Source organism: Folsomia candida, unplaced genomic scaffold (genome assembly GCF_002217175.1).
Source record: "Folsomia candida strain VU population unplaced genomic scaffold, ASM221717v1 Fcan01_Sc023, whole genome shotgun sequence".
Classification (NCBI taxonomy): Eukaryota; Metazoa; Arthropoda; class Collembola; order Entomobryomorpha; family Isotomidae; genus Folsomia; species Folsomia candida.
The window spans coordinates 1782483-1808604 of NW_019091215.1; the positions used below are offsets into that span (position 1 = coordinate 1782483).

At 35.1% G+C, this 26122-nt stretch overlaps 3 protein-coding genes and 1 long non-coding RNA gene across 43 annotated transcripts in view; 2 read left to right on the plus strand and 2 right to left on the minus strand.

The window, feature by feature from the left end:
* Window positions 1-1422: 1422 nt before the first annotated feature.
* LOC118438613 (baculoviral IAP repeat-containing protein 5-like) lies at window positions 1423-2363 on the plus strand. The gene is made up of 2 exons (XM_035859153.1): window positions 1423-1790; window positions 1869-2363. The coding sequence occupies exons 1-2, from the start codon at window positions 1437-1439 to the stop codon at window positions 2088-2090; spliced, it is 576 nt and encodes a 191-aa protein (XP_035715046.1). The 5' UTR covers window positions 1423-1436; the 3' UTR covers window positions 2091-2363.
* Window positions 2358-26122, minus strand: part of LOC110858869 — a 123615-nt gene continuing 99850 nt past the window's right edge. For 10 of the 40 annotated variants that reach the window (XM_035859139.1, XM_035859138.1, XM_035859131.1 and 7 more), the window contains 9 exons: window positions 8216-8313; window positions 8056-8125; window positions 7830-7973; window positions 7087-7739; window positions 6980-7025; window positions 6581-6867; window positions 6088-6504; window positions 5929-5992; window positions 2358-5858 (listed from right to left, as the gene is read on the minus strand). In XM_035859139.1, the coding sequence (XP_035715032.1) occupies window positions 2695-4128 (1434 nt within the window). In that variant the 5' untranslated portion in view covers window positions 4129-5858; window positions 5929-5992; window positions 6088-6504; ... (4 more) ...; window positions 8056-8125; window positions 8216-8313 and the 3' untranslated portion in view covers window positions 2358-2694. Of the gene's footprint in view, window positions 5859-5928; window positions 5993-6087; window positions 6505-6580; window positions 6868-6965; window positions 7026-7086; window positions 7740-7829; window positions 7974-8055; window positions 8126-8215; window positions 8593-8715; window positions 9465-26122 lie in introns of those variants that run through there. The other 30 variants (XM_035859143.1, XM_035859142.1, XM_035859144.1 and 27 more) reach the window with 30 other exon arrangements.
* On the plus strand, window positions 13442-13909 carry LOC118438615. The gene is made up of 2 exons (XR_004836946.1): window positions 13442-13503; window positions 13831-13909. It is a non-coding gene; the product is annotated as an uncharacterized LOC118438615 (long non-coding RNA).
* Window positions 13954-18284, minus strand: LOC118438609. The gene is made up of 9 exons (XM_035859105.1): window positions 17999-18284; window positions 17386-17620; window positions 17105-17322; window positions 16965-17039; window positions 16730-16892; window positions 16422-16661; window positions 14954-15205; window positions 14623-14887; window positions 13954-14403 (listed from the first exon to the last, which is right to left on the minus strand). The coding sequence occupies exons 1-8, from the start codon at window positions 18218-18220 to the stop codon at window positions 14844-14846; spliced, it is 1449 nt and encodes a 482-aa protein (XP_035714998.1). The 5' UTR covers window positions 18221-18284; the 3' UTR covers window positions 13954-14403; window positions 14623-14843.

Consider the following 26122-nt stretch of genomic DNA (forward strand, 5'->3'; position numbering starts at 1 on the left):
ACCTCTCGTTTCTGAAGAAACTTGTGACATGCAGGGGGTTGAAGAGGAAGAAGATCATTCAGGAAGCATCCCCGGACGAGATACGAGCACTAAGTGAAATTGCTGTAAATATATTAGAAGGTCGTTTTCAAGTAGACGAGGAAACAAGAAAGAAATTACACAAACACAAAGATCAAATCAGGGAATTATCAAAAAAGTCAAACTCACATAAAAGCAAGAAGGAACATTTAGTACAGAAAGGAGGTTTTCTTCCATTCTTAATAACACCCGTGCTTTCAGCTCTTGGTGCGATAGCAGGACGAGCGATTAGTTCACACTTAGGGTTTTAAAAACTAAATATTAAAATGTCGAAAAAAATGAGAGTTGTTAGTGAAGACGAGTATTCCCAGCTTCTAAAAAAGACCAACACAATGGAGCATGCTAAAACTCACTTTTTTACGGACAAGGATCAGGAAGCTACATCAGTTTTGGGATCCTTAATTCCGGAGGATATTAAAGTCCAATTGTACAGTAGTTTAATGAAACGTGTAAATAATCAGTTGAAAGACATTTTAGATAAACCTATTTCCGTTAGAATGGTTTCTGGTGAAGATAAATCATCCATAGGAAAAAGTAATACTATCTCCACTAATGACTCCTCCACCTGTAACTCCTTCTAGCACAGAGTCTACTCCAGTTGGTTCTCCTGAAAAATTCACGTTATCTGAATCAGATATAAAAATGCTGAAAGAATTTCCTACCACTCAAATGAATAAAGCTCACAATTTGCTCGGGTTTTTAAAGTGTCATCCTGAAATGATAAAATGGGATAAATAAGGACGAGTAACTTTCTGGGGAAGTGAGTTTGAACCTGACTCTAACATTTCGGATTTAATGAGTTACTCCATTAGAGATTTGAAATGGACCACATCCCCAAACGGAATCAACAGATTCCTGAGAGTGTGTAAAATGTTAAATGTCCCTGCCGCTCTATTTTCAACTGTAGTGAGAAATGATCTTATGGGTACCTTAGATTCTATTCCTCTAAAACAAACAGCTACGCTCAGTGCTCATAAGCTGTCGAGCTTCAGTGCATGGGAACCGTTAAACCAAAATGATGCTCTGAATAAAACCTTTGACCCATATCGTACTCCAACGGGAATTCCCCAAAGACCTCGCAACACTAAGGACGTTACATCAAGACAGAAGACTTCATATGGTTTCCCACATGATAGAATGGCTTTTGACTGAGGTATTCGTTTTTGAACAACAACAACAACAAAAAAATTCCTTCTTAACTTTGAGGTCTGGTTTGTGTAAAAAAAATTGTTTTAATAATTTAATACACTATGCTAAAGTAGTACGACATATTAGTGATATGTTCATTGTAGTGTCAGAGCTCATGCGATTCAGTTCTAATCAGATAAGGTTTTCCGTATTTATTTTAAATACTAAACATGGTTCTCCAAGATGAAACTTTTCCAACTCTGGTCTATAAACCATACGATATTGATAACAAAGATATGTGTCTAAATAGTGATCGTGTAGCAACATTCAAAAACTGGACCGGAAAATGTAAGCAAAATCCCAAAAATTTTAGTGAAGCAGGATTTTACTCTACTGGATATGGAGATCGGCTTTCTTGTTATTATTGTGGAATAATAATCCATAATTGGCTGCCAAGTGATGATCCCTGGATTGAACACTCTATTCATTCAAGTGACTGTCCATTCCTCTCTTTGCACAAACCTAAATTGCAGACTATTTTATCGAAGGATTTAGACCAAAGTTATACTTACCAAAAATATAATGTAATTTTGTAATGCTTTTATATATTTTCAGTTTTATCAAAATAATTATTTTATTGTTTTATTATTTTTTTATTACAGAGTCTATGCAAACAAATAAATTCGTCAAAGGATGAGAATGGTGAAAATCAAGAAAATGCTACTCTTACACTCCTTCATAGCCTGATGGAAACATTTCTGTGTTCGGTGTGTAAACTCGAAGAAGCTAATTACATGTTCCATGTTGTCACATTTGCTCCTGCTTTCCATGCTCTACTACCCAAGACCTATGTCCTATTTGTAGATGCCAAATTAAGGGAATAACAAAAGTTTTCAAACCTTAAACTGTACATATTTTATTTATTATTTATATATTTGTAATTGTAATCATTTTATTGTTATGTTTAAACTGTACAGTAATTCACTAAATAAATAATTGGTACTTGTTAATTTTAAATATTTTACTTGTTGTACGTAGGAATCAAAGAATGATTGTGAGCAAGTGTACTAATTCCATCGGGTAAAATAAAACGTTTCGAATCAAAACTATGCAAAGCTACTTTTGTATAATTTGCAGTTGTTAGTTTATGATTCTTTGAACGAATCAAATTCATTCTGCACATATATTTTGTTTGCTCAAACAAAGTCTCCATAAAAGCTTTATGAGTTACATGTTTTCGTACTAAAGATTGTTTGACTCCTTTCATAGCAATCTTATATATATTCTTGCCTGCAAAGGAATACATTTTTGGAGAAACACCCACAAAACTATACATGATTTTTCCGTTACTCTCGTCCTTCATTTTACCAATCACTTTTTTATTTTCTGTAGAATAAAGTGGATGAGTGTGGTCAAAATCACTAAAGTCAAAATCATTTTTCACCAGTCTTAAATCAGCATAAAGATCAGCGGTTTTAATTTGATAGGCTAAGCTGTCCGTATCTGTAAAAAGGAACCTGGCTTTAATTCCATACCATTTTTTGATCTTGTCATAATGAACAACTTGCTGAGATCTAAAACCGAAAACGCTGTATATATTGGCTTATCCAATACAATACTAGGTTTACTCATGAAAACAAGTACCAAGTTTGGAGAAAGAATCTCACATTTTCTGAAGTTCGAAAGCCTGGAATAATATTTTGCTGTTTCAATACTATTAACTATATATACATTTTGCTGATTCCTAACATGCATCATGCTACGTCCAAAAATTGCGTTAACTATTAGCTTGAAAAAGTCTTGCTCAGATTTGTTTGTAGCTTTTCGTCGTAAATCACAACAAAGGTTTACAAAATCTTTAAGCCAGGGCCTTTGAACAAATTTAATTATCTTATGAATCTTTGTTAATACCATTCCCTTCTCCAAATAATATTTGAGATTTCTATAATGCACTGGATACATTTTTCTAGATCCTAAATGAGGAACTAATTTTTTCTGCTTTTCTGAATATTTAATGTTATAGGAAGTTAAAAGCTCCCGCTGATGCTGCGAGAGTTGATTCATGGAAATTGTAATTTTCTCCGGAGCTAGTGAATATTCGTTGTGCTCGCTCAACAGGTGGAGCTCACAGGGATATTCTAAATTGACAACCAAAATTCTACCGATTTCATCCTCATCACCCCATGCCAAAATATCATCTATACTTAAATTATCAATGAACTCTTGACTTTCCCATTGAAAATCAGAAACAGGCAAAGGCTCCTGAAGCGCCTCACCGTACAAGTTGTTTTTATCAATATAAAGAAGAAAAGAGTCTTCCTTGACTCCTTCTTCATAATCTTCCATATACTTGTTGTAAGCTTCAGAATATCTATGAGATATCATAGATACTCCTCCTCTAATGCCAGACTCTATAGTATTGTACATGTCTTGATCAGTAACAAGTTCTAGCTTAACTTTTGTACTCAGAAGAGCAGCATCCCAGCTGAAGCCTGGGAGACTAAAATAGTGACAAGGGTCAAGCTTAAAGTTAGAAATTGCCATATCCCTGTAGCTTTCAAAAACGCATGCCAACAGAAGTACATCTGTTGTTAAATATATGTCGTGGTACGAACCCAGGTCAGTGCATTCGGTTTCAAACACTGACTTACCAAAATCATAATCCTCTTGTGAAATCCCTTCACAAGTGAGGGTGTTATAAAACTCTGAAATATCGGGAAATTTGGTTTCCTTAAATTTATCCCAAGAACTGAAATAAGAATATGGATAGACACCTTTCCTTGAGAGTTTTACAGCCCGTTCTTTTGAAAAATGTTGTATCATTATACCAAACTTGTCATCAAAGCCTTCGGGTTTTGCATGAAGGTTTGTTACAAGAGTATCTAAAGATTTGGGCAGATGCATGAAAGAATCTATGAACATGAACTTATCACAAATAATGCCTATAAATTTTTCTGAGTTGAGGGATAACGAACGTATTCCCAGAACCAAATTTCGTTGCTGAACTTAACAGCAGGTGAGAGTCATAATTTCTAAAATTATGCATAAGTACAGGGATTTTGACTTTTTGAATATACGAAGCATTACATTCTCTATGAGCAGCTCCTCTAAATAATCCAGTATTGTGATCATGATCTGGAACTTTTATAGATTGGTGATCAAAATCATGCTCACAAATGTGGCAGGAATCTGCCATAGAAAAATCATATTCTTCCTCTAGAGAAAGTTGTTTCATAGCGATATGGATTTTGTTCCTTTGTATGCAAAAGCTAGCTTGTAGATTCACTTCATCTATAAATTTGTCAATGCTATTTGGACCACGATATTTCGATATATGAACCAGTTTCTTATTTGGGCCAATTACTGCAAGATTATATCCTGAAATTTTGTGTTTATCTATTGAGGTCGTACTGGTATTATCGTCTGTGAGCATTGCTTCAAAATCTCCATACATTACAAAGTTACACTTTAGTTTATTACTAAGTTTTTTACTCTCAAAAGAGCAGAATGGAATTTTTCCATCAACGACTGAAGGAACAGAAACCTTTTGAGTTTTAAACTCAAAACACAACTGCTGATGTGAATCAAGACGCTTTTCATCTCCGAAAGTATTCAAACAATTGTAGCAAACAAATTTTCGATGATGTTTCCCTGTTTCCCTGTCTGTTGATTAGGCGAGAAAAATTCAGGATAGACATGTAATGCCCATGTTGCTTAAAAGCATCCTGAATGTATAGAATGTTTACGATTTTATGCGTTCTGCTATTTGCATGAGCTGTTAGGCGTATAACGTTAAGCTGCTCTTCTTGATCAATACCAAACACATTAATACCAATTTTAATATGTTTGTGCCGCTTTTCGAATGCTATGATATCTTTCAACGATGTTGGAAACTTTAACGAACATCCACCCTTTAATATTTCAAACTGAGCTGTTCGTATATCACAGCCTTTCACTTCATCTAATATCCAACCACTGCCATTTCGTTCGAAGATTTCCACATTATTATCGATTTCATTAACCATGTCACAAAAGATTCTATTAATGTAGAGGGGACTGAGGATAATTTTAAGAGAAGAATTAAAATATTGTTCTGTTGTTTCCATGAATTCTACCTCTTCTTCATCCACGCTTGGATGAATACGTTTAAATTTACACAAAAGCGTTATTTGAAACTTAATGCTATTATAAATTGAAACATTGTGAAATAGAATCTGATTAATTTTAAACTTTAATCTATTAAAAAAATCTCTAACAGAAATAATATTATTATCCTCATGTGTATTTCTAAATCTGTAAGTTTTCATAAAGCCTTGAAAGGCTTCAATTTCAGAGAAAGGGAAAGCATTCAGTCGTAGCCCTCTTCCTCTTTGATCAAATTTCATGGATTTTATAACTCCTCTTTTATGAGCTTCATTGTGCTCTATAAGATCAAAAATGTTGGCTGAGAAGTCACAATATTCACATCTATGATAAGTATTCATATGTACTTCTAACAATTTAGACGACCTGAATGACATGGTACAATATTGACACAATTTTCTCTTGTTTTCATCTCGGTGCCTTAGTAAATGTGACGCAAAATGCTGACGATTTAAGAATCTCCTAAAACATTTCAAGCATTGGAATGTTGTCGTCTTAATACGAGGAGCCTGCCAAAATAAAACAACAATCTCAGTAACTATCAACAGTTTATACACATTCTTGTCTAAGTGATCTCACCATTTTCTTTGTGATGTAAATCTCTCAACTATTATTAGGTTGCTCCGAATGAAGTACTCATACACTAAGCACGGAGAAAAAAAAACAAATTTTGAGAATTAATTGTATAAATTTAAACTTGGAAATTTAAAAATAATAAATAAATAAGAAATAACTTACCAAAATTTCCAAAATCAAAGTCAAGAAGTGTGTATTCTAAAAAATGCTTGTGAGAAAATATGTATAACAACATCTTTTTTTATATCTCGGCGTGACGTCATTATCTTAATACCAGGAATGTGTTTACATATAATAAAACATACCATCACTTCAACTCCAATACTGTAAAAAATATTAATTACCACTTACCACTATTAACCGTATTTTGTAAATAATTGAATTAGTAACCCCTAGGGAGTTATTACATTTTTACGGTATGTACTTATTTTGGAATTTTTTTTTGTAAATTACTAAGACTATAAAAACAATTGGCAAAATAATGAGCAAGGTAGTCAATGTTTCAACATTACGTGCAAAGGATTTCCAAAGAAGAAATAAAAACTTTAAAAATTCCAAAATGTCTCAGGGTAAGTTTTCCTAAAACACAAATAAAATAATTTTAAGAAACTAAACAAGCTTTAGGAAAATTTTCAAATGTTGATAAAATATAAACCTGAAATCTTAAATAAATTCCAATATTTACGTAAATTTTAGCAGGGATAAACGCAGTGGCAAGAGCACGAAAAATCTTAGAGGAGGCTAAGCCAGGAAGTCGAGAGTCTGACAACGCACGAGCTTTTCTTCTTTCTCACCATCGACAACCTGAAGTCTTTGACGCTGGATTCGTCGTAGACGATGATGAGGAGGAACCAAGCGGACCTTTCACTGATGAGGAGGAGGATGAAGACGAAGAGGACGAGGATTCTCCGTCTGAGCCAGAGGAGGATCCTGATTTTGTTCCTGCAAATGAACATTCGCAACAACGTAAGATATTTTATTTGATTTATTAGGTCATATACTTATTTTTCATTTTTAATTTAATTGTAAATTGTTTCTACTATCAGGGCTGAACCTCGTGGATGATTTGTATGCAGTGCCTAAGTCAAAGCGCAAAGAACCTGCAACCAAATCAAAGAAACTGGAGCCAGTTGTTAAACTGAAAAAAGTTGATTTATATACGGAGCAGAAACGACGACGGGAAGCAAGGGAGAATGCAGCTGATGCGAAGAAGGTTGACGCTGCTTCCAAGAAGGAGCTAGATGCCGATCGTCGAAACCCGTTAAGCTTGTTCTACACTGGTCCTGAAGAGAAGACAGTCAGGGCTGCTGCCGCCGCTAACAAGAGGAAGATGGCTGAAAAGGGTAAGATGTCAATAATTATTTTAAAATGTTAATAGGGAAATTTGTTGTAATCATAAGCTTTAAATTTTTATTTCTATTAATTGCAGAAAAGTCCCCAGCGGAGAAGAGAGGTCGAGTCAAGAGTGTTCCGCCTTCTGCTGTTCCTGCTCCTTCAACGGCGCTTGTTCCTGTTGCTCGTACTACGATTCCTCCTGCAAGCTCATCATCATCAGCTCCGGAGAAGCATATGTGCCTTCATCATCTTACAAAGGTCCTATTTCGCTTAATTTTGCTCCCGAAGGGGAAAGGAGTGACGATCCTAGTGGACAAAATATTGTCCATTGGGAGGGCCAGCTAGGTCAGGGGTTTTGGCTAAAACTCCAAACTTGGAGAAAAAATGGGCAGGCTTATGTCTGCATCAGAAAGAATCAAACCACAGGGGCAAACCTGTCGTTTAAATATTTTCAATCGTTGGTTGCAGCTTGCAATACCCTGCAAACAAAGATTGACACAGACCCTGATTATACTACCTGGATCCCATAAATCCTTTCAAAATTAAACTGAAATCTATTTTTTCTTTACCTCTCTTAAGCTGAACAAGTTGGTTGGTCAGAGGAAGTAGATTCTAATCAGGGCGTCTATAAAAATTCGGAAGATCTTATAATTATTTCAAATAACGATTATATAATGGGACATACACAGTTTTTTCACTTCTTGCCTATAACACTCCAAAGAAAATTAAAATTTGTTAAATCATGTAACGTAGCTATGACTTCGATTTTCCAAGCCAAAGAAAGCTTTCTTTTACCTTACAATTTTTGGTATCCCGTTTTGATGGTATCTCCTCATTATATGGATTGAATGTAGTAGTTGATTTCCTACATATTTCAAATATATAAAAATAAGTCGATAATTATAATAGTTTGACTAACAATTGAAGTTTAAATAAAAAATGTATAAATATTAACCTTCTAGACGACTATAGAACGGTCCACTTTATTAGGAAGACCTTTGAAAGTAAATTTCCAACAAAGTTGCACCCTCAATCTGCTGGTTATGATTTGTACTGTCAATTCGGAGCGTTACTTAAAGCAGGGGAAATGATATTGATGCTCAGTTCTTGATTATAAAACTCCATAATGGACCGTTGAAGAAGTCTACGTTTGATGAAATTATTACCACCACAGCACCTGTTGCTTCTCGGCGTGGAGCCAAAGGATATGGCTCCTCTGGAAAATAAAAACGAGCAATTTTTACTATATTCAATATAAACTAAGTAAAATTTACTTAAACTTAAATATCTTCGCAGCTAATGTTAAAATTTCACCATCCTTCCTGCACGACCCTTGATTCAATAAATAAAACACACGCACAAACTTAATCCAAATATTTAATCTAATAACTGAAATAAATGTAATCAAAAATGTTAATATTTGTTACATAAAATGTCTCCTATATTGAACTGTACCTGAAGAACATGCTTGCATTAGTTGGTGGGCGAGCTCCTTGTTGGAGCTACTAGTGGAAGAAACTTTTCTCTCTTGGTCGAGTTACTTTCACTTTCCGCTGTAAGACACAATGTTGCAGTAAGACGGAATATGTAACTTGAAAAGAAAGAAAAAATAATAATGAAAATCATAACTAAAATCTAAAATAATTAATGAACTAAGCATACCAAGCTTAATTTTGCAAATATTTTGCAATGAAACATGCGTATTTTCATATGTACATATATTTCATGTAACCTACACACTTACCAGAAAATAAAACCTTCATTTATCATCCTATCTTTGGTGCTGTTGTTACAATTTATTGATATCAATCTCCATCCTGTATGACCCTTCATCACACAAACACACACACACACACACACACTTTTGCAAGTATTTATTTTTAAAATAATCTCCTCTCAAATGTGAATATTTTCTTTGCAAATTGCACGTTGCATTTAAGTTGATATTAGTAGTAGTGAATAACGTGCATGGCTTACATTAGTTAATGAGCAAGCTCCTTGTAGCAGCAGCTGCTCGGAGAGAAAACTTTTTCTCCTGGTGGAGCTTTTATTTCACTGGTCTCCCATCCGCACGCTAGGGTGCGGAAGCACCTCGCTAGTAGAAGAAACTGCTAGTAGAAGAAACTTTTTTTCATTTTAATATTTTGTAAACTTTCTCTCTTTCACTTTCTCTCTTTCACTGGTCGCACTTCCGCTGGAGCGGAAGTGCGACCATAAGATCATCAAACAAGTTACAATAATATAATTTAGGTTAAGTAGGATAATTAGAATTAAGTAGAATTAAGTAGAGTTACTCTAGGCTAAGACTCAAATACCTCATTCAATATAAGTATATTACAAACCGTGATTGTAAAGGCCGACGCCATATCAATCTTGACATAAATATATCTATCTATCTATCTATCTATCTATCTATCTATCTATGTATTTGTATTACAACTTTGAAAAATAACACAATTAAAAAGGGTGGAACCAAGTCAAATATATATTCTAAACAGAGTTAGTCACATCAGAAATATTTAACTTTACGATTAGCTGCCGGTTGACCAAAATATTTATTAAGCCAACAAAAATCAAATGAGGTCGTGTAATGTATGTATGCCAAACCAATTTCCCATTTAAAATTGGATACACACACAATAGCACTGAACTGGAATCAAAAACCGTGGAAGAAAAATACCAGTAAAGGATACCATTAAATGTTCAATTTTGTGCAGATAATTGTTTGATAAATTTATGCGTCACACGTATATACAGGATGCATAAAACCCTCGCAGATTCCAGATATAACACATTTGCAGATGCAAAACATACCCTCAACCAAGGGTATTAACCATTATGAATTATGCTTCCTAAATAAATATTTCTTGTCTAGACTCCTTTCATAAGCGTCAATTATTCCTTGCCCACCGTGGTTTCATATCGTGTACAATTTTAAAGAATGTCAGGTTTACCATTGATAAGATAATGAATTATATGCCAAACCCCTTAATCAATTCCCATTTACCACAATACTAATAAATTGGCACAACTTCTTGAATAAATGATTATTTATTTATTTCAAATATTCAAATTGTTCCATAACGTGAACAAATTTTAACATCTCCCATAAAAAATATTCAAGACATATTTGTGAATGTAGCGGTATCTCAATGACCGCTTTCCCCCCAGAATTTCCGCATCCACAATTCCCATTACAATTTCCCCCAGTACATACACAGAGGTTCATTGGTTCATTCACAGGAGGATCTCGGGGCAGGAAAGGATTGTTGAACAGGAATGGTTCAAAAATTTTAATGATTTGCCAAATGACGTTTCAAACTTCTTGTTTAGCCGCATAACATCCCGCACCACCCACGTCGTTGAGGATGACGCATTCCCGAATGATCATTGAAATCGAGCCATTAACCTTCATTTCCAACGACATACAAGCATCTGCATCCGGAACGCCAATTTCTGAGGGACAAGGCGCCCTGAAATCGTTGCTTAGGCTGTCAGCTTCTCATCCTGCGCCGTACGCTATGCCGATTGGAAGTTTGTCGGGTGTTACACCTCTCAAATTTAGGCATTGGTAACACGAAATCCATGCAAGAATTGGTTTGTGAATAGTTTGACAAAACTAAGATATTTTTTGGTCAAATCTTTTACTTACCTTGGCCAAGGGAAATGCAACCAGCAAAGAATACAATGGATACGATCCACTGCATGATAGTTGTTAGGTTTGAACAAGATGAACGTAGTAGGGAGTTTGGTTTATGAGTGAATAAAACTTTGTGCTCTGTGCTTCTTTTTAACCATGATACAGACATTGACGTAGGTTTGAGCATTTCAAAGAATATTTGTATGTGGAGGCCTACGGGACGGAATTATCAAAAATGTATGTAGATTGCTTAAGCTCAAAATCCATTATAAATCCGTTATCTATGATGAAACAGCATGCTTAAAGGTTTATTGAACGGATTTAGTCATCACAAATACCTGGAGCTTAATACAATAATTGCAGTTTAGAGGGATCAATTAATTTATTCATCGGTAGGGAATTGTTTAACCGAGTTAATGCTAAAAATTAATATACTTCGCGTGGTCAAAAAAATTATTGAAACATCCTTCGTGATTTTTGTTGTGCCTGGTATTTTCATCATTAAGAATAATGTTAAAGAAATCTATACAAAATATATCAATAAATTTAATCAACTTTTATTAATTATGTGTAAGTTATTAATGGAATTTATTAATAAAGGGGTATTGCATTAATTTAATGCAATACCCCTTTATTAATAAATTCCATTAATGCCATTAATCATGGAATTAAATTCAGGGTAATTACATTAAGAAACAAAATTCACAACTTACTGTTTGATAATATATATCTATAACCCGAATAAAGTAAAAATTGTGCACACATCGTAATAAAATACTTGCAACCAGACAATCCGATATTTGTCTAATTATGTATATTAACTTAGGGCACTTCAGACATCGAGAATCCTTTGACAAATAATAACCTTCGTGATCATGCGCAAAGTAATCCCCAAATTGATTTCATAAAATCTCCCCAAAACCATTATGGTACGTTTTTTAAAATTAGAGCTATTTGTTTAGTTATTAAAACTCAACGCATGAAAAATTCAAATTACTACTGCCCGGTCGATTTTTGAAGGATTTCAAAAATTCAAACGGTTCTGGAAATTTGGAACTTCACAGTTTCCAGAACCGTTTAAATTTTTGAAATCCTTTAAAAATTGACCGAGCAGTATTAATTTGAATTTTTCATGTGTTGAGTTTTAATCACTAAAAAATAGTTCTAATTTTAAAAAACGTACCATAACATCTTTCCCCATAACAACTACAAAACAATATTGTTTGCAGGATAAGGATAATTGGGAATCGAGTTAATGCGCAATTTAAGCTAATGATAAAAGCTAATGATAATCGACACCAACCAGACGCCGGAATTGTTATCTGAGTTCCAACGTTTAGATCGAATCGCCTTTTACCAGATTTAACCATTGAAATCAAATTTGAATTTTGAAAAAAATATAATTTTGTCCACATTATAGGCTAGGTTTTTATAGTCGAGATATTTGATAAAATTCTACTAATTATTCTTTGCTGTTTCAAATCCGTTCATAAGGGTGTTGAGATAATTTGCACGTGGTCTCTGTTCCGGCTGTAACTCCCAAGAGTGCAACATGAATTCGTACCTAAAACAGATTTTGAGCGGATTTTTAAAATTTTGTAATAATTTTAAGTAGACTAACTTCTATTTCCTTTTTACAGTTCATTTGTAGCATATTTTGGCTTTATCAATCTCTCCCCAGACATAATTCTATGCAGGAAAGAGTGTCCCCATGTCTCTCCTGGATAAGGAACATGACCAAGCTGTTATGTATATATGATTATACATAAATAAGTGGTACACAGTGAGAGGAGACAGAGGAGAGTATTTATTAGTGGAGAGTCAAAGATGGGGTGATGTACAGATTCATAACTAATTACATATGCATATCTACGTAGGCATACATATACCTAACACTACCCTCTCACGAAAAAATTTTTCTCCTGAAAAATAGTCTGAAAGAGTGTGTAGGTCTGCAAACTAAAAATTTCAGCAATTTTTTTGGCAATTTTAGTGAGAAATTTGAATTTTTGTTGGACATACATACATACATATTTAGGATTCACGGAAAAATGGAAAATGAAATACGAAATGACTCCGAAAAATAAACATGAACAAAGATTTTTGCATGAATAACATTGAACAATTTAATACACATATCGAATGACGCAGTAAATTTGCAGGGCTGGAACTTGAGAAGATGGTATGGCTCGCAATCGGTGGTAGAATTGTGTCATCTCAGGCGTGGTGGTGGTGGTTGACTCATATAAAACTTGCAGATTGGGACAAAACGATAAACAAAGAAAAATACATTTTTGTGGTCGTGGTATGTGGTCCATCGGGACATCGGAGATACATAAATACGCAGACTTGTGAGGGTTTTGTCGGGGTGACCCATAACCGGACAACTCGAAGACGCAGGGTTTTGTGTGGGTGACCCATAACCGTGACTCGTTAAAAAAGGGGAACTATGTACAATGTGGATTTCCATACTTGAACACGCAAATAATATGTAGACGTTGCTCATTACAAACATTAATCTCAGCGTTATATTTCATTCTGAGCCTGGGAAAGTGGTGACAACGCAGATCGAGCATAAAAGTTCAGCAGAATTTTGAGACAAGGTGAATCAGATTACATTTTTGCAGCAAAATTTGATAAATTGGGACAATTTTCCAGACGAAATGAATAAAAATGAGTTTTTTGCATATATTTTGCAGAAGTTTTGCAAATTTTGAACGAATTTTGATGAAAATTTTTCAGAAATTAAAAGGAATTTTTTACATTTCTTTTACGATTTTTTTACAATTTTGAAGGACAATTTTGCATATATTTTTTGACGTGTTTAAAACAAATAACGGAATTTTGAATTTAGCATATTTGCTCGAATTATGAAATCTAAATTTTGGACTGGAGATTTGGAAATTTTAAGAATGGGGGAATATATTCAGGGTGGTTTAGAACCAATTTACAGACCTGATAGCATCCGGGAGGATAATCCAATTTACAGACCAGATGACGAAAATTCACAAAAAAGTTTCACAGGAAAATCACACAGTTTACGCAAGGTTTTGAGAAGAGAGATTTGGGAAATTTCCCTATCGGAAGCAAAATGACAAGCTCTAAGGGGCGGTGGTCAAGCTGCTTAGTCGTCGCAGTCGTAGCAAATTTGGTAGGTGATATGTCTTGCGAAGAATTTTGAAAATTTTAAAATCCATTGTGAGTGGGAGGAGCCAAAGAAAGTACTCGACGGTCCACCAATGTTATGTATATATGATTATACATAAATAAGTGGTACACAGTGAGAGGAGACAGAGGAGAGTATTTATTAGTGGAGAGTTAAAGATGGAGTGATGTACAGATTCATAACTAATTACATATGCATATCTACGTAGGCATACATATACCTAACAAAGCTCAAATATTTCCCACAAGGTTACTCCTAAAGCCCAAATGTCTGAGCTTGTTGAAAAGTTTTTATCCCGCAGTGTTTCTGGCGACATGTGGCGCCAAGGCAGAGGTACCTATAAAAGTAATAAATATATACAATACTGCTTCTAGTAGTTCGCAATGTTATATCAGACGTCAAAGCTGCATATCGTACGCAGCCGCGCCGTCAAACGCTGGTACAATTTTAGGCGCCGTCGATAAATGGTATTTCTTTAACATTGCTACCCCGCGCCGAAAGTTTACGAAAACTGGCGCCAAGTTAGTCGGCGTTGACAGCTGCTTCATATTTTTACCTGTGATTTTTTGACATAATTTGAGGAATTCACCAACAGTCTGGAAAGACCAAAATCGGATATCTTAGCAGTCAAGGTTTCCGTCAAGAGGACATTTCTTATCGCAAGGTCACCATGGATAACATTCTTCGAGTGGACATAGTCCAATCCACGCGCTATTTCAGAACTCCACCTAAATAAGGACAGACTAGAAAATGGTGGTAGTTCTTTCTCGTCCCTTTCTAATCTCCCGTACTGCACAATTCCACAACAATGTAAACTTTTCCTATAAAAGAAAATGATAATTTAATATAACCAATTACAAAACGCAGTAACAGCAAATTCCACTTACGACTTTGAATACTTTCTGTGCAAGCGCAATGAAACTTTACTAGATGCTTATGATCTCCAAGATAAGCCATTATTTTTATTTCCGACAAAAGGGCTTTAAAATGTTCTACTTCAACATCCGGTTTCACCATTTTTACTGCCACGGCAGTATTGGAATTGGAAGTATTTTGATAATCATGAGAGCCATTGCCGTTTATCCGTTTTCCCTTCACAACCATGCCAAACGCTCCGGCACCCAAGATAGTCCCGTTATCTGCGAGAAAAGCGTGAATTAAAAATGTAATTTTTTTTAGAAAATGCACAAACCTATTTGAATTTTATCCATCGATATTTCAAATCTTTCATCGTACGGCTGCATTTGGATTGCATTATTTGCAACCTCATGTTTCCCATTTTCCCCAATAAAAATAGGATTCCCCTCATTAAACGCTTTTATCTCGTCCTCGGTCAAATTTCTAACCAACGCTTGCTTAAACTTATTAATCCTCCAGAAGTGTAACGTTACCAAACCGGAAATTATGGCTAGTCCAATTAGTGAAATTACTCCCACAGTAAGCCAAGTAGATGAAATGTTCTCTACAAATCAATTGTAAATTTGATACCAAGACAAACACACCATACCTGAAAAATTACCTTCGACCTCCAAATTCAACTGGGCTTCTACTTTCTCAAATATAGACTCCACCTTACACATGTAAGCTCCTGTCATGGATTGATACACTTCAGGAATTCGCAAAACGCTTTTATTTTCCGATTTCAAAAATACTTCCACATAAATTCCTTCCGGTAGTGGTTGCCTATCAATTTCCCATCGTACATAAGATATTGGGCGGCCTTTAAACTTGCATTCTAGAAATCGGTTTCTATCTCCCACTCTAAAGGGTTCGGAACTATCTTGCGACAACGATATTATTTGCAGGGCTTCAACTATTTATAAATTTAAAAAATCCTTGGATATTTTATCCAGTATTCAAAACTAACTCCTAAAAACGTCCCACCATTCTGCGCATTCACAGTTTCTGTTGCGTTAATCCATCCTGAAGAATTAAATATGGGGCAATGGCAAGTGATCGTGAACTCCCCGGATTTTAAAACCAAAAATTTGTACAGGGATTCGTAATACCATCCAACATTTCCTGGATAGTGCGGGGAAGCTGTTACATCAAATAAGAAATTAGGTTATTAAATAAATATAACCCAGCAGCATGTTAAATCCTAATAAATTATGAGTTCAATCTCATAATTTTTACTTAGGTTTTTTAAGCGGTTCGTAGCAACGTGAGATACTACTGCAAGTAATTAAAAAATATTATTGTGCTGTAGTGTACAACATGCCCTCTGAGATGCAAACCTTGCAAAAGATTCATTGTATGTAATACACCCATAACTTGTGTATGGATTTAACCACCTTGTAATTACTGGATTATATGAAAAATTTAAATGTCTAATTATTATGAAAAATTACTCACTATGGTTATAAATTTCGCCATGGTTTAGGCTGCTGTTCAAATTATACGGCATTTCCGCATAAAGTGGTTCCCCTTCTTCATAAATAACACTAATCCACAACGGATAACCGCAATAGATAGAGGTCACCCTGCACCGAAATACCACATCCTGTCCTACAAATGTCTCTCTTGTAGCATTTTGTTGGACCAGTTCCACCATTTCGTTAAGCATTTCCTGGTTGGCAGGGTCCAAACTGAAGTCTGACAGTGCATTAATTAATTTTAATTGTAAATAAGTCACTGAATCAATAAAATTGTAAATATAGTACAAATTTGTGGACGTGTTGAATTATCCCTGAGAAACTGCTCCATACTTCGAATCCCATAAAACCCAAACGTCGCTTTTATTACGCCACTTTGATAAGCATTTTGACATGAAATCACAAATGGCTTAAGGTCATTAGACGCAACACACTGTTTGTTATCCGACGTCTGAGAAATAAAAAATCAATATAAAGTCCACTTAATGATTAATTGTGTTCCTAGCACACCATTTGTACTTACAAAACAGAAAATTTCCTGAACACCAGTTCCACACGGTGGTTCGAAACCACCTTCAAAAATCGACATGCAACCTACCTAAAAATAATGATCGAAAGTCATATTACGGTCGTTTAAAGAAAGCTAAAACATACGCTACCGACCTCCAATTCGTTCGGCCATATACTCTCACACAAGGCAAACTTTTCACAATTATGCTTAAGAGGAATCAGTTGATAATTCAAATCCCGTCTGGTTGCATTAGCATGTAAAAAACAGTTATAACACGGCCCCATATTATCCTCGTGTGGAACTGCAGGTGAAACCGCAAAATATGTCCAGGCTTGACACGAATCTTTTGGCAAGTGTGATTTGTAATAATCTGAGATAAAATAATACTCATTTATTGAATACAATTCTGGTTAGTTTTGCAAACGTTTCTTACCATTTGGCGTTGAGGCAGCAGAAATTTCAAAAAAATCGCTATTGCCATTGGCCACAAGTCGTGTCAGCTTGGTACTATTTTGTGTCGAGAAACAGGTGAAATTAGGAAAATATTTGAGGCGATAGGGATAATAGATGATGACATTTATTCTATAAGAATAACTAGAGACATTTGTGAAGGATTGGACTTCCCTCTTATAATCCATTGTTCGCAATTGAACTTCGACTTGGTCATTCTGCAAGACCAACAAATTTATAGAATCATTATTGTCCCATCGATTACGGTCGATGTCAAAACCATTAGAGCTTTTTTATCCGTAGAAGCTGCATATTAAAATTTTCACTGTGATATTAATTTTCAACTAGTTTCAAATAAAATTTTCTGGAAACCCTGGACCATCAAGCCAATTTTGAATTAATATATTTTCAATGTAAATATTTATTGCCGATACCATTGAATATTAAGGTAAAATACAGATAAAAACATTTCCAAAGAAAACTTAATTTTATTTGCATCGATCATAAATACTCTCATCATCTAATTAACCAATTATTGGACTGGTAATAATTAGATTTGCTGCAATTAGATATCGTGGAAGTTATTATATACATACCTCATCATAATGAAATTCCCAATCAATAGAATAATTCGATCGGCAAGAAAATTGCAGCAGAGGTTTGTTGTTACTTGTTAGTTGCTCACTATTAAATCTGCGAACCCAAGGACAATCCTGACAAGCTTTAAACTCGGAAGTTGTGATCAAAGTGAAATTATTGTAACCCAGAGTTAACGTTATTCTGAGATAAATAAATTTTAAGACAACAAGAAGCCGCATTTCGAAAATTGGAGAGGTTCAAATTTTATCGTAAATTGTCCTAGCGGAAATTATAGGAACATGTTTAATGAAAATAACTTAGTAGTGCATAATTGAAGAAATTATGTGCCTGTGGGTACATTTATTACTACATACTGATATTCCTTGTTTAGATTGCGGTTTTCCTGCGGCACTGAATTTCACCAGTATGCTAAAAACTAATGGTTTATTTACACATTATACACATTACTTAGTAGAATGGGGATTAAAAGTCGGGGTGACATTGATTGGTACAAATAATATTGGTACAAATAATAATCCGATACAACTCAACTTTCCAGCTTGACTATTATAATGTAATCAATTATCTGTATACCCATCTCAAAAGGTTAGCAACGCATCGATCGTAGTATCCCTCAAACCCTCCGTAAACGTAGACTTGGTTGATTTTGTAAACACAACTAACTTACATCCTAAAAATTGCGCAGAAAAGAATAAAGGTTGCGACGCCTCACATTTTAGTTTACAATACTTCAGTTTCCTCTTGCACAAATCTTTTGCATGCCAGCGGACAACCCTCGCCGAAAGACCCTTAACGTTTGTTGATTCTTCAAAAATATTTGAACCTAGTGAAACTAATAGCTCTGCGAAGAGTATCAAAACTATTGAGGAGAACGGAAAAAGCCAGGCTAGTTTCAACGGGAACAGATGGATCATCTTGATATTAACATAATTATAAAAGGCTATCAATACCGTAAAGAAGACGAGACCTATGAAGAAAAATTGCTCTAATTTAGGGCACACTTCATGGAAAATAATGTTCACCCGGGAAAAATATTTAAACGCCGCCAAGGTTTGCTTAATATCGGGAAAGTTCTTTAATTTGGTGTCGAAATGCAGCATATCGTCCAACAGAGAGGCGAACAAGACAGTCAGAACCATCGCGTTAAACATCATAACCATTGTTAGTTCCATCACACATGCAGCTCCAATGAGAAATCGTACAGCAAGAAGGATCAGGAAACCGAAAACAGTTTCTTTCATTGATGGAGGAATGTACTCATCAAATAGGATGACGAATGGGTCCAAATTTGACAAAGTTATGCCAGCAGCTATAACATATGTATCGAAGTAGACGAGAGTAGATATCACGTTAAAGAGTTTGCTAATTCGGGTGACATTGGGAGTTGAGTGCGACGCCAGGTCTATGGAAAAATTTAGAATAAGTTTAATATTTAAGAAATACAAAGCTTAGCCTGCTAATCCACAGATATCAGGTTCTCGAATCATTTTTTGTTTTTAGCGAATCTTACGTACATTTTAACATCACTTTTATCATAAAATTTGTAAGTATTTAGCAGCAAGTACAAGTTTCTTAATTTTAAAATAAACTTAACTCCCTTACTTTTGTACAGACGATCCCGCACTGCCAACAAATTATTCCACGCGAAAACGTATTCACTCCCCCAATATAGGTAGAGAGCATTGATTAACAGACCAACAGATGGCGCACCGCAAATTACCACAGATATCAAGAGTGGCAAAACAAGTTCAATTTCTAGGGACGCAATATCAGACAAATTTAAGGAATTCGTCATTTTCTTGAGGGCAAAAGCGGCACTAATTACGGTAACCAATGAAAATACACCCGTGGGTATGAGACACTTATAGAGTGGAGGCTTATGCAGGGACAACTCCCAAGTTGACGAATCGATCTGACATGGCATCTTGCTGGCCAGAAATCTAGAATTAAACGCCTCAAGGGTTTCCTTAAGTGGATTATTTGGCCGAGTCTTCATATTTACAGGAACACACTTTAAGCCTAAAATTTTGATGTTGCCAAGTTTCGAAGCTTCCACAAAAGGAAGTTACCTTATAAAATTCTAGAGAATGAATATTTTTCCCAATGAAACCAATCAATATATACGTACACGAGGTTGATCAAATTCGGATATCGCCCATCAGATCGAAGTTCGCTTAAACTTCAGCGTAATTAACTAAAAATGAAATTTGAATCTTCCATAAGAGTACAGGAGTGCGTAGCAATATTTTGTTATTCATGAAAATGAAAAATATTAAACATTCAGAAAATTATATAGAAGGAAGCACAAAAATTATGCAATATATATATATTTCTAAAACAAATAGATTGGGATATGTACCAACGAATTTTAATCGAATATGGAGCTTTATTCATATTCTACTTGTTCAACTTAGAAAATTAATAAATGGTTTGAGATCTCAGGGGTGAGACAGGATAGATAAATAAATAATTTAATTTACTTTTTAGCCCGACCCAGGGCTTATGTACCCGTGTTGTCCGTCTGTCTTGCGATAACTCTCCTAAAACTTATTTTATCGACTTGAAATTTGGCACACACTTAGAACATGCAAAATTAGGAATCAAGTTCGAAGATGAGCCAAATCGGTCAAGTGGTTGACCGGTGGGGGTCATTTTAGTCGGTGTGGGTCAAAAGACATAATATTCAAAATAGTCATAGAAGGCTGAAATTTGGTATGGGAGTAGCTAATGGTTCCTAATAGAAGAATATAAAGTAAAATTTGAAACATTTTCGTTTGGAGGGACCCTATAAGGTCATCCATACCGATTTTTCAAAATCATCTAATCAAGGTGAAATTTGGTGCAGAGGTTGTTAATGCCTTCTGATTAAAGATTGTGAAATTTTGTATCTTCAAAGCTCCTATATAGGTTTATTCTAATACACAGATATGTGCATAGACCTCTACAATCTAACTACAAATAAATGTTGCCGACCACATACTTGCTGCCATCGCACAAGCAATACACTAACGCCTTCCAAAATTTTACTCTAGAAGAAACCTCTCCCAGCAAAATCCCCACGGCCACTACAAACATAAATCCTAGCAACAAGAAAAGTTTATCTAACCCATTTCCAAGCCCGATGGAATTAGCATTGACCTTATTTTCACTAAGATCATTTGTGACATTTTTCCTGTTTATTCATCATTCACATTTTTGTCATACCATTTACTGCTCTTAGTAAAATTATTATGATTCGCATAACTTTGTAACAAAGAATACAAGCCCCATTCAAAGGCGGTCTTGAACATGTTTGGAATCTTCGATGAGGCTGGGACCCTTTCAAATTTCAAGTAGTACTGTCTCCGTAGGAACCTTTCCTTCCCTAGGTACCATTCTGTGTTTGGGTACCGCCTTTTCAACCTCTTCCAGTAAGAAATAACAGCCTCTTCGCTCTCAAAGAATACGCTTCTACCACATTGGGCCAATTCTTTATCTATCTCTGAAGTTATCTCATAATTCGTCCTTTCAGCGTCAAAATGAGAGACATAATCAGTTAAATATCTCTTAGGAAAGTACCTCGACTGGGGATGCATCAAGTTGTAGAATATGCTAACAACCTTATTCACATCTCCTGAAGAAAGAGAAATGTATCCTATATCAAGTAAAATTTGCTGTGCAATTTCAAACAGAACATATGAGGTAATGCTGTACGGGATGACTTTGGTGTATGACACCCCTAAGGGGGAAAGGATACTGAAGCAGTCTGTGTAATTGTACGACGAAACTGGAGGGTACTTAATCGTGCCCCGTGCCCAGTAGTATTTACCTAGGTCAGATTGTTTTTGCAAGACTTGCTTTCGGCTAACATTCATTTTCACCGAACAATATATATCCATTAAACTGTCATATTTTCCGGGCTTCAAGGAACTCATGTTTTCCATTAGGATCCCATTATAGCACATACTCATCAACAGGCAAACGAAGCTCCAAGGTGTATATTGTATCCAGAACGGGAGACAACGTGACTGCGACCTTGTTACGCTGCTGGGTTCTTCAATTAATGGGCCAAGGTACACTAATAGATTAGTTACGATGCATGATGTGTACCTGAAATACGCCATTTATATACGTAATATTATCAATAAGAGATCAACTCATAAAATTATGAGTAAGTATATAAGGTTTTTGCGTAAAAATGCTTGTGGCTTACTATGTGATATACTATTTTTTGAAATAAAACAACTTACCCCTTAATCTTTGTGTAAAGATAAGTCGTCACAATCAACAATCCCATTGATGCTAGAAGAAGGGACCAAATGGCCAGGTTGAATGGCTCATGGTATAAATTCAGCCCGATTCTAGACTTCACACAACACGACAGAAAGGTATGGGTTCGATGACCCACCAGAATGAACTGGGTGTGCTGATACAAGTAACGCTCCCCAACCTGAAACCCTCCTTCAGGTGCTTCGTATCCTAAATTTAAAATGGTTAAATTTCTCATCTCCAAAAACATGAGGAACATATATCCCACTGCATCTTTAATAGAGCTGGGGACCATTTTTGTTAATGTTTTCTGAGCCAAACGTTCACTCGGAAAAGATCTTTTCGACCATCCTGCTTCTTCGGGTTGAAAATGATCGCTTTCCAAATTTAGTGGTTTCCCTGATTCCACACATTCAAAGGGGATGTAAGCGCCGCGTTTTTGGCAATTATAGTAATTGCTTACTGTTGTTGGGTTTGGGAGAAATACGGCAAACAAATATGGTTTAAATTTGTTTTTAAGTGACGAAATAGACGATCTAATTTACTTATAGTTGTTATAATTTTTGAAGATGGTAAGGTTATGACGACTTTGATCAAGTTTTGGTCGGTATACATCTCCCCTTCCCAATTGTATCTCCTTTGGGGTGTTTTGATTTTTGTAAGTTGAAAATCAATACATTTCCTTAACGCCTCATTTATTGGAGGATCCAATCCATCCAAAAATATTAAGATTTCGCATCGCCATCCTTTGTTTGTTGTAACATCAAGATGTATATTGAACGATGATAAATCTCCGATGGTTATGGGAACGTAGGAATTTTTGTTTGCGGGATCGTACTCTACACTACCTAACATGAGGGGGACAATTATTCTGTAGTAGCACAAGTTAGGAGACAAGAACTCCGCATAGTTAATGATATTTGATAATGATTCTTTAGTAGCTAAACCTAAAATTAATAGTGTCTTGGAAAGAAAAAATAAATTCATCGCGTAGAGACTAGTAAGTTACTGTATTCGTTAACCTTTTGACGAGCTTAAAAGTATTCGCTCAAAACTCTAACACTTAATACTTCTATCTTGAATTAGAAAGTTAAGCAAATCGAGAAAAGCAACTAATAAATAATTCAAATCACAATGCGTGCACAAACCCAGTTCGAACTAGTCACAAAAACAGGGTGAAATAGTATATCTTTTAGTATGTGAGGCAAAGTAGTATTTAGGCGAAAACCAAAAATATCATTTATAAACCAGACCATGTTTTTTTAATTTGCACCCTTACTCCAAAAAATAGTCTTATCTGTATTAAATTTTGATGCAAAGTAATTAAAAAAACATATCAAGACTACATACCCTAGGATTTAGGTAATCAGAAAAAAGTTATAATTTTTAGAAATTGACCATAATATTAGCATTTAGATGGTTAGATGGTTAGACATTTAGATGGTTAGGCAAATGGATTCACCTCGCGTGTACAAAACAACTATGAACATAAACTATGTACATATGTAGGACCGACTGAACGGGATGCGTGACAAAAATTCTTGATGTTTAAAATGTTTAACTTGTGCACGTTAGTATTAATTAATTATTTAGTGTGCATTATTTATTCTAAGGATCAAGTAGCAATGAGCCAAACCGACAACTTCGGCGGCAATTTTGTTCACAAAAGCAAAATTTAAAATAAGCTGACTGTGCAGTTTGAAAGGACATTTCAATAGCTGCGTTTAGGTATATATCTTGAAACAATTTTATTGCACCCAAAAAAATAATGTTTTCTTCCAAAAAAATTAATGTTTCTGCAAATCATGAAATCTGCAATTGAGTTATCTATTAGAAAAATGTAAAATGTTCCAAACATAAGGTTAAATGTTCCAATTACCTGAATTTCAATTTAGGACGAAGTAGAGACTTTTGAAAATACAATTGTCCGTCAGATTCAAACATATTTCTGTCAAACCCAAGATAAATCGACTGAAGAATAAACATTTGGTAATAGTGTGGCTAAATATTGTTGGTTAGTACCAAATAGTAAGATTCTCCAAATTTAATAACGTACATTTACGAACTGTAATTTGATAATCACGTAACTTCGGATTTACATAATGGACTTATTGATTGTAGAACATTCATATGCGATTAACTGTATGTATTAAATAATGCATCATTTAAACTCGCCTTTAATTATTTCTAGAAAATGTGAACGAAATTGACTGGGTTTGCAGTAGCGTTTGGGAAATTATTTTATACGAGTTTTTTGTTTATGGGATTAAATTAACGACTCCCCTAACATTATGAATTTTGCCCCCTAAATTGTGGAAATTAACCCTCATTGATTTTTGCCCCCACATAATTAATTTTTTACCCTCTAAATATCAAACAAATCCCCTTAATAAAATGACCGGATAAATACTGAAAATCAAGTGTAATTACAGACATTTAGATCGGACTTATCAAGGATGATCAAAATAATTTAAATATTAATCAATGAAAATGATTTGGAGCACATTTGTGGGCTCCCTGCATTCCTTATTTCTCTGAGTACCTTCCTGTTTTGATTGAAACATAGTAATGTTCATCAGTTGTGATCTACGACCGACATATTAATCAAATGGTTACAACGCTTGCAACCAAGGAATCAAAAGTGTGTGATACGTCGAAATGACCTTTGAGGTCATAATGGTGGTGACCGTTGAATTCGGGGTTACTGGGTTAAATTTCCCTTTGGTTGACCGTACTTCAACCTTTACATTATGTTACATTACCTATGTTACATTTGGTTTCCTTGCGTGACTTTTGAGGTTAAAATGAAGGTCCCGATTGATTCACCTCTATGTAATTTAACCATCACGTGACCTTTTGTGACCATTGTGATCTTCACAAGTGTGATCTAGGGTTTTAAATAAAAATAACAACCCAAAGGTTTTATTGGGTTTTTAGCAATAAATTCATCATTCGACTCAAATGGTGTATGATATTATTGAATAACACCTCAGTCATTGTGGATGATAACTGATGAACAGTACCATGTCTCAATTCAGGAAACAAGTACATACCCAGAGAAAGAAGGAAAGCAGGGGCCCACCAAAGTGCTCCAAAGCTTTTTCATGGATTAATATTTAAATTATTTTAAGTATTCTTGACAATTCCGACCTAAATATATGTAATTGCACTTGATTTTCACTATTTTTCCGGTCATTTTATTAGGGGGATTCGTTTGATATTTAGGGGGTAAAAAAAGAATTACGTGGGGGCAAAAATCAATGGGGGTTCATTTCCTCAGTTTAGGGGGCAAAAACCTAAACATTAGGGGGGTCGTTAATTACATCCCTTTGTTTATTCAGTAATGAAAACATTATCACATAATGAAACAAAACTGGCATCTGTGAAAGACGGAGTGGAGTTATTTGATTTAGTGTTGCCCATGAGGTGAGGAAAACTCACCTCAGTGAGGCGAGGTGAATTATGAGGTGAGGTGAGTTGAGGGTATAACTCACCTCACTTATAAATGAGTGAGTTCAACTCACGAGTTGACTCACTTAACTCATTTAACATGATGTTGAGTAGGATGTCGCAGATAGTTAAGTTTTTTGAAAATTCTTGACTTATATTTTGTTGGAATTGAATATTGAGGTTGGCAACGCTTCTCAATAAAGAGTACGAACTTAAACAACTTGAAAAAAATGTGCCGTGAAACTGACTCTTTTACATGTATGGGGACAAAGGAATGGTTCCAACTAATTCAATACAGCCGAAATATCGTAAGGCTGCTGATAATTACGTAGGAGGCAATTCTTTCTTAAGTTACATAAGATTTCGAAGAAGATTAACCGTTGTGGTCCGAATGATTATCCCGCATGAAAATATATTGAACT

Excerpts from the sequence above, each read along its gene's own strand:
- LOC118438609 (XM_035859105.1), bottom strand. The coding sequence starts at position 18,220 with ATGCGGCTTCTTGTTGTCTTAAAATTTATTTATCTCAGAATAACGTTA. Across the intron at positions 16,662-16,729 it reads TTCAACACGTCCACAAATTT|ACTTCAGTTTGGACCCTGCC; the intron begins GTACTATATTTA and ends ATGCACTGTCAG. Across the intron at positions 14,888-14,953 it reads CACAGAAAGTATTCAAAGTC|GAAAAGTTTACATTGTTGTG; the intron begins GTAAGTGGAATT and ends TTTCTTTTATAG.
- LOC118438613 (XM_035859153.1), top strand. The coding sequence starts at position 1,437 with ATGGTTCTCCAAGATGAAACTTTTCCAACTCTGGTCTATAAACCATAC. Across the intron at positions 1,791-1,868 it reads ATACTTACCAAAAATATAAT|AGTCTATGCAAACAAATAAA; the intron begins GTAATTTTGTAA and ends TTTTTATTACAG.